General features: G+C 40.7%; 1 protein-coding gene across 1 annotated transcript in view; it reads right to left on the bottom strand.

Annotated features, from left to right (window-relative positions):
* Positions 1 to 11,005, bottom strand: part of DOCK3 (dedicator of cytokinesis 3) — a 287,503-nt gene extending 276,498 nt beyond the window's left edge. Inside the window, exon 1 of the mRNA XM_055557421.1 lies at positions 10,634 to 11,005. Within this exon, the coding sequence (XP_055413396.1) occupies positions 10,634 to 10,670 (37 nt within the window). The 5' untranslated portion in view covers positions 10,671 to 11,005. The remainder of the gene's footprint in view (positions 1 to 10,633) is intronic.
* Between the last annotated feature and the right edge of the window lie 805 nt (positions 11,006 to 11,810).

Genomic DNA, 11,810 nt, shown 5'->3' on the forward strand with positions numbered 1-11,810 from the left:
AGTCATTAAAACAATGACATTCCAGTTATAAGAAAAGGTTTGTAGTAGAACAGATTTAAAACAAAAACTGTTGGGACTTCCTTGGTGGTTAAGACTCTGCACTTCCACTACAGCAGGCATGGGTTCGATCCCTGGTCATGGAACTAAGATTCCACATGCCATGAAGCCTGGCCAAAAAATAAATTACTTGTGCTTTAAAAAATAAAAGACTTCTATGACAATATAAACAGTACAGTCCTAAATTTATTTTAAATGGCTGCATCAGAAAAAAAGACTGGAAAGATATTCCAGCATGTTTTGAGGGGTTGTGTCTGAAAATAAATCGTATCTTAAAAATAAAATATCACCCTTATTTTCTTTTTTGTGTATTTTTCTGTATTTACTGACATATCTATAATGAACCTGTATCTTATGTAATCAGAGCAGAAATGTTACACAAAAAAGAAAAACCTCAAATGTATTCAACATATTGAATTCACAATACAGGGCAGAACAAAACATATTATTTATAGTAAACTCCAGCAAAAATCTTTTCTTGGTATTTTTAAAGGTTTAACCTTTAGTTTTCAGGAAAAGTCATTCATCTAAAACACAGCTTCCCCAAAGGTGTCAGATGAAAGACATATTGTTGCAGTTAGTTCAAACTGCATCCCAATTATCTGCTACAAGTTTTCTGAATCACTGCCATGATAACTGTGAAACTCTAGGTGAGATGGATTCACACTGGAATCCTACAGGCTTCCACCCAAAAATCAGTCATCTAAACTCAGCCACAGGCAGTAAGCCTTCCTAATAAGTTCAAGAAAGAGAAAAGCTGAGAAAAAAAAAAAAAATTGTATTCATGTCACAAATTTCTAATAGTAAATATTATTAGACTTACAGCCTGACTTTTAAAATACTATCAGGATCAACAAAGCAAAATAAAACTCTTCACTAAATTGGACTCCTAATTAAGCATTTATTGATCCCTCACTATGTGCTAGGTCCTGGGGTTACAAAACATGAAGACAAAATTCCTTGTCCTTGAGAAGCTCAATCCCTCAAGGCAAAGAGATGCAATTAAGCATGATCTAAAGGGATAAGTGCCATAACTAGAGGTTGGTACCAACTGCTGCAGGAGCAAAAAGCAGTGCTTATTACTGGGCAGAGCTGGGGAAGGCATCAAAGAAGAGGTGACATTTCAGTTTTTTAAGGTGGCATTCCTCAGGCAGAGAAAGGTAGTCGCTGCATTCTTGTCATATTATAAGAACTGAGCAAAGTGACAAAGGTAGCAAAGTGTTAGGTTTGTCTGGAAAAGGGTGAGTTGTCCAGCGTATCTAAGGTGTCGGCGATGTGGAAAGAAAACAGAAACAAACTTAAGAAAGGCTTGGTGCCTCCCTTCCTCCAGTTCATGAAGATGGAAACAGACTTCGGGTCTTTTTAATGCTAATGTATCTTCGTCATTTCCCACACTGAAAAGAAAGGCCACACAGACCTCATAGCAGCACCCTTCCTCCAAGGCCATAAACCCCACTCTGGCCAGGAGCCCACCCAACCCCAAACACTCTCAGGTTCACAGGTGGCACAGGCACGGCTGGCACTGTCAAGAAATGTTCCATAAGTCACCCAAATAATATGCACTCAAAACACAACAAAGCAGAATCTACTCCTTTATAAACTGGACACTTCACTCTAGGTAATAAATTTTTTTTCCCTATTCTGTTCAACATTTTTATCAGCTCACTTGGAAAAGGTCAAAAAGCAGGTTTATCAGTTGCACAGGTAAAAAAGTTCAAGGAAATAACAGGTGGGATGACAAACCCAAGCTACAAAAGACTTGACAAGTTGTACTAATAAGCCAAATACAGGGAACCTACTCCTCAACTTAGGACCAACATGAGGAGCCAAATACGCTCTCCCTCAATGAAATGTAACGAAAATAAATGTAAAATCTTTTTTAAATGAAACTAAAGTTTTACATTCATGTCTATTATCAATAGCACACATTCAGGATGCAAGAGATCTAGCTTGACTTCAGTTCATATGAAATAAAATCTAGAACTTAGCTGTTATGAAACCAATATGAGTAATTAGTGTGAAATGGCAGATGAAAAGTCTCCAAATATCAGGTTTTATACCACATTAACAAAAAACATCCAATTCAATCCTACAAATATGTGTATGAAACCTTCTACATGCCTGGAACTGAGTAATATCTGTCAAGAACACAAAGAAACAGTTACCCTGTGACACACGGGCTTAAACTGTACAGGTCCATTTATATGTGAATTTTTTCAGTAAATACAGTACTTGTATTTTCATTTTACAGATCTCTAAATCAACTAAATGTGTGGGAAAATTTGTATTTAATTAGAGATCACAATATGTGGAATCAAAGGAACCACGGTTGAAGTTCTGATTCTATTCAAATTGTTTCAGCTTCTTGCCCTAGGGTGAGTCATTTACCAACTCCTTTGTCCTTGAGACAGAAATAGAACACAGATTTTTGACTGTATGAGAGGTTGCCCCCAATCCCCTGCATTATTCAAGAGTCAATTGTAAATAAGCCATAATCTCTCTCTTTTTTTTTTTTTAACCACACCAGGCTAGCTCTTAAGAGTCCCGACCAGGGATCAAACCCGTGCCCCATGAAATGCACTGGAAGCACAGAGTCTTAACCAATGGACTGCCAGAAGTCCCAGCACAATCCCTACTTTTAAGAGTTTACAGCCTATTGATATTTGGCAAAACTAATACAGTTATGTAAAGTTTAAAAATAAAATAAAATTAAAAAAAAAAAAAAAGAGTTTACAGCCTAAAGCAGAGTTTTTAAACATGGGTCACAATATCAACTGAGTTGCCACCCATGTTTTTTAATGGAAGTAGAAACGAACAGAAACACCAGAGTACACTCTACAAAGTACTATATCATGAAACTTCTAACTTTTTCATGTGTGTGTATAGTGTAAACATATACACATAAGAGGTAATATTTTAAATGTGTTTATTATAGATCATAGTCAAAAGTTAGAAGGACATTAATCTTATGGAAGAGGATCAATTAAATATATCACTATAAGATATGAAGTATCACAGAACTTGAATAAAATCTACCTGGTTGGAGAAAGACAGGGGTATGGTCAAGGGTCTAGAAAAAGATGTACAAAGACAGTAATATACGACAGAGCCTTAACAGATAGGAAAGAATCTGAGACGAAGATGGGGTTGGGAGGAGGTACCGCATGTAAAACGCTAGTGCACTGGGACGACCCAGAGGGATGGTATGGGGAGGGAGGAGGGAGGAGGGTTCAGGATGGGGAACACATGTATACCTGTGGCGGATTCATTTTGATATTTGGCAAAACTAATACAATTTTGTAAAGTTTTAAAATAAAATAAAATTTAAAAAAAAAGAAAGAAAAAAACAAAAAGATACATGCACCCCCAAAAAAATAAATAAATAAAATAAAATGAACAAAGACATGAAGCAGCAATTAACAAGAAGGGTTTAATAGGTGGCACAGATTGTACCGGCACATGGCAGCAATGGTATAATTAAGTCCAGACAGAAGAACTTGGGGAAAGTTCAGTTTGGCTAAAGTGTAAAGTACAAGCAAGTCAGCAAATGCAGCTGAAAAATCAAATCTGAGCCGTAACATGCAAGTGCTAGGCACACAGCAAACACTTAGCCACTGGTCTTATTCACCATCCCTGGAGCCTTAAACCAGATCATCTTTAAGATGCCTCACAATTCTAAAATTTTATGAATAACTGAAGGGCTAAGACAGAAGTTATTTATACGTAGACACAGAACACAAACTTATAAGAAATTACAAGGAGTCTATTCAACAAGGAAGAATGTTCTCATCACAGCTAACAATAAAATGGGCCATCTCAAAAAGTGGTGAGGGCACTGTCATGAGATGTATTTGAAGAAAAGTCAAAGTACGATACTAAGTCTGTAATATAAAGTTCTTCATTTATCATACAGTAATTCTTCCATCAATTTTTGTTCTCATTCATCAATCGACAACAGCTCATGAATGAGTTCTGAAAAGAGAGGGAGAAACAGATGGAAGCAGGAGGTTGGGGTTTTACTCCTATTGTAGATAAGTGGAAAAACAGAAAGTTTCTGAATGACAGTTCCCAACGTAGTCATTATTTTTACTAGAATGTCCTAATGTGTGATATAGCAAGTCAACTCACATACTTGGGCCACAGCTAAAATAATTTGGCAATGTACTTCTGAAAAAAATTTTAAAGTTCCCAGAACCTTTATGTGGAAAAAAAAAATCTTGCTTTTCTATACAAAATCTGTCAAGAGGGGCTATGTAAGAGTCTTTAAAGCATAATCATAATAAACAGATTTGTTCATTATAGTAAAAGTATAACATTGCAATTAAAGTCCTAATATAGCATATCCAATAATGCTTACACACTGCGAATAAACTCAGATCATTCTTCTCATCAAGAATAAAGATGCAATAATTCAAAAAAGATTCATAATACAAACCATTAAAAACTGAAATTCAGCACCAGTGTAAAAGTATGGTATGAATAAAAAGTACTTTCAACTTCAATGACCATTCTTTTGAGACATCATGCTTCAGAATGTGTCTAAAAATGACAGAAAATGGTGTCATTTACAATTAAGCTTTTTATTTCTAAAGCACATTCTCTCATAACACTGCATGATAAAATTAGCCATAACATTTGTATAGTCTATAAAATATTATTCCATATTGACTTTTCTGTTAAAATGTTGATAATTTCCTGCTGATTATTTCCTGCTTACAGAATGGCAGATCAAAACAAAGCCATCTTGATTTAAGGAGGCACTCAATAAACATTTGCTGAAATCACTGATTTTCTTCTCTACTAAAAATGCCTCTTTAAAAAGAAGACAATAGTTACTCCTGGGCATATACCCAGAGAAAAATATGGTCTGAAAAGATAAACGCATCCCAACCTTCACTGCAAGCACTGTTTACAAAAGCCAAGATATGGAAACAACTTAAATGTTCACTGACAGAAGAATGGATAAAAGGATGTGATGCATACATACAATGGAATATTACTTGGCCATTAAAAAGAATAAAATCATTCCATCTGCAGCAATATGGATGGACCTAGAGATTGTCATACTGAGTGAAGTCAGACAGACAGAGAAAGAAAAATATCATATGATATCATTTATATGGAGAGTCTTAAAAAATGATACAAATGAACTTATTTACAAAACAAAAACAGACTCACAGACTTAAGAGAAGGAACTTATGGTTGGCAGGGGGAGGTGATGCGGAGGGATAGTCGGGAAGTTTGAGATTGATATGTATTTTTAAACACACTGCTATTCTTAAAATGGATAACCCAACAAGGACCTACTTAGAGCATAGGGAACTGTACTCAATATTCTGTAACAATCTAATGGGGGAAAGAATTTGAAAAAGTATGTACAACTCAATCACTTTGTTGTACACCTGAAACTAACACAACATTGTTAATTAACTGTGCTCCAATATAAAATAAAAAGTTTTTAAAAAAGGAGGGTAATAGTACCCAACATACTCCTCAGGGCTGTTAAAAACCTGCCTTCTGAATTGTCAAGCCTTGAATCTGTTCCCATCAGCAATGCAAATCATTATATCCAGAAGCAGAACAATAAATACTATGCAGTCTTATAAAAATGCCTAGTATAGAAATAAATGTTCTTAAATATAACTATCCAATTTAAGTTTGGAAGCCTTTATTTTTTGAGCCAGAGACACACACTGCTGACAAATTCTTTTCAGAGATAACATGGTATAACAAAAGCAGCTGTGGATCAGAATCCCAAAGTCCTAGGTTCAAATCTCAAATCGGCACTTCATTGGCTTAAGTATCTTTAGTCAGTCACTTGATTTCTTTCTGCTAAAGTTTCTTTCTCATCTGTTTAAAAAAAAGTGGGGACAGGTGATATTATGGTGTCAGGCTCAAGCAGGATCATGACATGGAAGTTTCCCTGTAAACACTAAACCCCTGACCATAAAACATCAAGCACATCCCCACTTTCCAGAACAAAATTAAGTCCTGGGTATGTGACATCTTCTCTACCTCTGATGGATGCTTTACCTCTGAGAGGTACGGGGCCCTTTCAGAGGCTTCAAAGGACAGGATTCCCTGACAAGGCAAGTAACCGAAGAGCCCATGCCGGCCCACTGTTTCAGAGTTGTGTCCATTTAACAGCAGACTTAGTGAGATTCTGGGAACACTGGTTCTTTCGATCTGGTTTCATAGACCTAGTCCCTTCCTACCTTCACATGCCTCTACAGTACAGGCTTATTAGAAGTTAAATTTCTTTTAAAAATCAGGGCTTTTTTTAAGTTTATTTTTTTCTTCTATCTGGGGAAAATCAAACCAGAAGGAAATCAGGTAAAAATCAGGCAGAAAATATGCATTGTTTTTAAATAAGAAATAATTATGACATCCCAAAACTAAAATAGTGGTATTCTGGTCAGTAATGAGGAAATTTTTTTTCATAGACTGCTAAGTGGGGATTAAAAAAGAATAAGCAGTAATCACTCTTAAATCATTACAAAATTTACCTCATGCAGTAGAATAAAAAAGACGACTTATGATGTAGCTTCCACTTAGTGGCCAAACTAAAACACATATACTCAAACCTGCTATTCTATTCTAGGAGTTTAATTACAAACTCTCATTTCATCTATTGGTGGTGTTTACTGCTGCTGCTGCTGTTAAAGGGTGAGAAAAGTATTTGCTTACTCTTTGGTTTCTATACTTGGTAGTTTGGGTGCAATCAACATGGGAAAAGACAGGTGTTTCACAAAAATGGTTGGATTTTTTTCTCACCTAATGCACTTTAGAATACGAAGCTTCCTGAAAAGGTAAAATTAAGAATGGAAAGATGCAAGGCTTTCCAAGTTATTTATGGCAACAGAACTGGAAAGCAGAGAATCTCTAAAAGGGAGAGAGAGACCTAAGGAGTCAGAACACAGGTTACAAGGGTTCAGTAAAGAACAGCTCCTTGTAATACTAGAGAATGGCAGTAAAAGGTCAAGTATATGACAAAACATTACCCACTTACCAGAAGAAAATTAACAGGAATATTCAACTGCTGAAGGACAAAAAGGACTAACAATCTCTGAGATCCAGTTTCATCATCTGTATAATGAAAACAACCTTAGGACTGTCACCCCCAGCACTGACCAGCCCATCACTGATCTTCAAAAAAGGGTAGTTTCTTCTGCAAGCCAGAAGGGAATGGCACAATATACTTAAAGTGATGAAAGGGAAGAAACTACAGCCAAGAATACTCTACCCAGCAAGACTCTCATTCAGCTTTGACGGAGAAACCAAAAGCTTCCCAGACAAGCAAGAGTTATGAGAATTCAACACCACCAAATGACCTTCACAATAAATGATAAAGAAACTTCTCTTGGTAGGAAACACAAGAGAAGGAAAAGACCTACACAAAATAAACTCAAAACAATTAAGAAAACGGTAATAGGATCATACATATGGATAATTACCTTAACTGTAAATGCACCAAACTTAAATGCACCAACCAAAAGACATAGACTGGGCAGATGAAAACATATGCATGTATGCACTTCCACTTGCCACATGACTCTACTTAACCCCCCAAACTGCATGTAATTATTTGTAACTGTAATGATCATTTTTGTCTGGCTATTTATTGTGAAAACTGATAAACATCTTTAACTCTCGTGGGGGGAAAAAAAAAGAGTAGTGTCCGCCCCTCCCTCTAAACTCAATCACAGAACATTACAATGGAAAAGAGAAATTCAGACATCACTTAGCCCCTAGTGAATAAATCAAATAATTTGAAAATGTCACAACCTGTACAGAATTTGTATATCATAAAAGATTTTAAAGGCATTAAGGTATTGCTACAGAATCTCAAAAATCTTATCGAGGTCAAATACAGATGAACAGCTGCAGTGGGAGAGACTCCTCGGCCCTGCTGCAACAGAGGACTCCTTTCCTCACCAACATCTAAGCAACTTATCCAGATTGGTGGGAAGAATGTCTAAGTTCTCCCTCCTTGCTTTAAGAATTGTGGATTAGCAAGCAGAGATAGAAATGTGTGCGCCAATCTGCTCGTAAAAATCAAAGTTGAAATGCAAAACATTTTCTCATAGGAATTAATGATAACAGATTTTCAGGCTAGCAATTAAACAATGCAGCTAACACTCCCATTTTTAATTGACTGTTTTTCTCACTATAAATATAATGTTTAGGCTACTTTATAGACTGAACTGGCTTTTATGAAACGGCAAAGAAGTGTAACCCTAATATGCCTATGAAAAAAAATGTATTCTGGGTTTTGAACAATTCACACAGGAACTTTCAGACCACAGCTGAGGAAGAGATAGTAGAAGAAAGCTATGAGAGAAATAGGAAGGGAGTTTCTTTGGCAGAAAGGACAAATAAACTACACAAAATTACAATTGCTAATGTCTTCAGAATAACTGTCTCTCTCATTTAAGAAGCATTTAAGTCCTATCCTGTGCCCAATGCTGTGCCCCTCCACAGGGAAAAATTTTTCTAAAGCTAAACGCACAGTCCCAGAAATGCAGAAATTTCCTCCCATCTTCCTGAGTAAATCACACACCAAATCATAGTGCTTTGAGATTCACATATGCCTATCTTGATGACCTTGCACTGTCTCCATCTCAGAACCCACACACCAGAGGATATGCCTAGGGCAGTTATTACTCTAAGTACTGTACTAAGGGGAAAAGAAGAAATTAACATTTATTAAGCACTTGGTAGGCTCTCATTTGGTTTTCACAATCCTGTAGGTAAATATTATCCCCAACTTACACATTAAGAAAATGATGTTTAAAAAAAAAAAGAAGAAGAAAATGATGTTAAATAACTTGCCCACAACACCTGTAAAGAGAATCCAGGACTCAGAAATCTGCCAACTCTGCTACTCAGAGGTTCCTACCAGAAGGAAAGAAATTACTACTTAGCTGCCAGTGGACAGTTGATCACTTTCACATCAATTATTTGTTTTTCTAATTAAGCAGGTCTGAGAGCAAATTATGGGAAAGATACACCACCAACTCTTCATGTCACAGAATATATTTAGTATTTAGGGAATGCTCCAAGAGAAAGGATAAAACGTTCCCAGAGGTGAATCCTAGCTTTCACATCATTTCCCAATCCCATCTCAATAGACTCTAGCACTAGGGCTCCTTTCAACACTTCCATCCTAGCCTGTATCAACGTGCACTTGTCATTTAGTTGCTAAATTGGGTCTGACTCTTGCGACCCCATGAACTGTAACCCACCAGGCTCCTCTGTCCGTGGGATTACCCAAGCAAGAATAGCGGTGTCAGTTGCCATTTTCTTCTCCAGGGAATCTTCCTGACCCAGGTTTCAAACCCATGTCTCCCACACTGGCAGGTAGATTCTTTACCACTGAGCCACCAGGGAAGTCCCATTGTGCCCTTAGAGCATAACAGATTAAAAACTTGAGAAAGTTGCCTTTCAAAACAAGATTTTCTACCAGCACAGATCTCTCTGCAGGTCCTTAAATTTAAATAATTCAATTTCTACATAATTTGCCTGATGGGATTCCTAGACGTTTGTTACAACTGACAGTTAAAAAGTTACTTTGTAGTTAACTGTGAACTAAACCTTCATTGAGCTGCAGAAAATATGGGAAACAAAAGTCGACGTTCAGACAGATTTCACTATCTAAAATTTTCCATTAAAACTTCAGGGGGGGAAACCTGTACACTCATTTTTCGATCTAACTAAATAAGATGACAGGTGACTTACAATAATGCAATGTGGCTGAACTCTCTTGCATAATCACCACAAAACACACTGTAAAACTAATGTTCAAGCCCTTAAATTATTGAATATTCTTTTCAAAATAATTCAACACTGTAAGAATTATTTAGCTTCTGGAGTTTAACACTTGTAACAGATTTTTTAAAGGGGATTTTAAGAGGAATAACGGTCTCATCTAAAAACAGATTCATCTGTTTCCTAACAAAACCATGACTATAATATACACTAAACACTGGGGCATGTGCAAGAACACTTCCTATTGTAACGTAATTACTCTTTCTAATATTGAAGGCAAAACAAAGTAAAACGGATCAAACATTTCCAGTCAAATGTCTGCAAAATTCTGAATAGAGAAAATGATGTCAACGTATTTTATCCCTTTTTTTTTCCCTTAAGGTTGAGTCCAAAAATAAACAGTCATCCGGCTCATCAACTCAGGGTCAGAAACTCATTAAAACTGAGGTTCGAGAGCAGAGAAAACAGATTCTCAGAAATTGGCTTCTTGGGTAAAACTGCCCCGTGCCCCGCACCAGAAGCCTCGGGCGGCCGCCGGGGCCCTGCCCGCCCCTCCCGCCGGCCGCACCTGCCGAGGCTGCGCTGCCAGCGCCCCCTGCCGCCCTCCGCGCGCCTAGAGACCCGCTCCCACCCCCGCGCCTCGCGCCCGCGCCGCCCCCACCCCGCGCACACCTCGCGCCGAGGCCGCGCAGCCTGCGGGCCGTGGCGGGGGGCGCGCGGGCGCGAGTCGAGGCGGGGCCCGCACGAGGCCGAGAACAGGGGCGCGTCCCCCGAACCCCCGCCGCGACCAGGCCTGAGCCTCACCTACCTACGCCGTATTTCTCTTCCTCTGTGGGGGTCCACATGGCCTGGCCGGGCGCGGCCCCGCGGGCGCGGCGACCGGGCGACAGCGCGGCGTGGACGGCCGCGGGCCCGGCTGTGGCGCACCGCGAGCCGAGGCGGGGGAGGTCAGGCGGCGCGGGGCAGTGGGCGGCGCATCCCTCACAGGCCGTCCGGGATGCCGCCGCCGCCACGTCCGGACCGTGAGGCTCCGCAGGCGGCCCGGCAGTCCTGGTCGGCGCGGGTGAGGGCTCGCCACCTGTCCGTCCCCGCCGCTCTCGCGCCGCCGCTTCGTCCCTCACAGCTTCGCTGCTAGGCTCCCGGCGCCGCCGCGGTTCGGCTCGCCTCAGCGGGCTCGCAGGATGCCCGCGCATGCGCCGCTCCCCGGCGCGCGGGGGCTCGCGCCGCCCGAGCCCGCGCGCGAGCCCCCACGCGCCGGCGCCGCCGCGCGCCAGCGGAGGGAAATCCGCAAGAGGCGATTGGACGGCCCGGCGGGGTCAGGACTGGCTCTCAGGCAGGCCTAAAGCCCTGGGTGGCCCCAAGCTCCGGAGGAGGCGGGGCTGGACAGGTGGGATGCCCTCGGGCCCCCACGGGCTTCGATGTCCAATTTCTCCTGCCAGGCACCCAGAGATCGCAAGTGGAGAGGAGAGAGCAAGGAAGAGGGAATAATACCGCTTTAAGACCCATTCCGCTTTCATCCACAGCCCTGTCACGACCCCATCCCTAGAAAGATCCCTGGTCCCGCAGGGCGAGGTCGCCGTGGGTGAACGAAGTCGGGCACACTCATGGCCCTCGCTCTTTGGACTCTGGGACTCCTCCTTGGTTCTTGTCACCCTGCGTTGGCCTGTGTGGTAGATGTTTGGGGTCAGAACAATCACTGCACCCTTCCTAGTAAGGAGGCACTTGTTCGTTGGGGGCGTGGGGGTGGGGGATAAGGAGTGGTTGTTCCTGCACTGGGCACCGCCTCTGCTGCTCCTAGGTCTCTGTCTTACAGGCCATCCTGAGTTTCTGGTTTGGTCCTGACACTTTCCTCCTTTCTCTCCTCCCTAAGAATCCATTCACTCTTAGGTCTGCAGATATCACTTCGTGACCCTAGATCAGTGGCTCATCAAAGACCAGGGAGGTCTTGGCAACTGCAGAACTTCTCCTTTCCATCTGCATCTGGA

Source organism: Bubalus kerabau, chromosome 20 (genome assembly GCF_029407905.1).
Source record: "Bubalus kerabau isolate K-KA32 ecotype Philippines breed swamp buffalo chromosome 20, PCC_UOA_SB_1v2, whole genome shotgun sequence".
Classification (NCBI taxonomy): domain Eukaryota; kingdom Metazoa; phylum Chordata; class Mammalia; order Artiodactyla; family Bovidae; genus Bubalus; species Bubalus kerabau.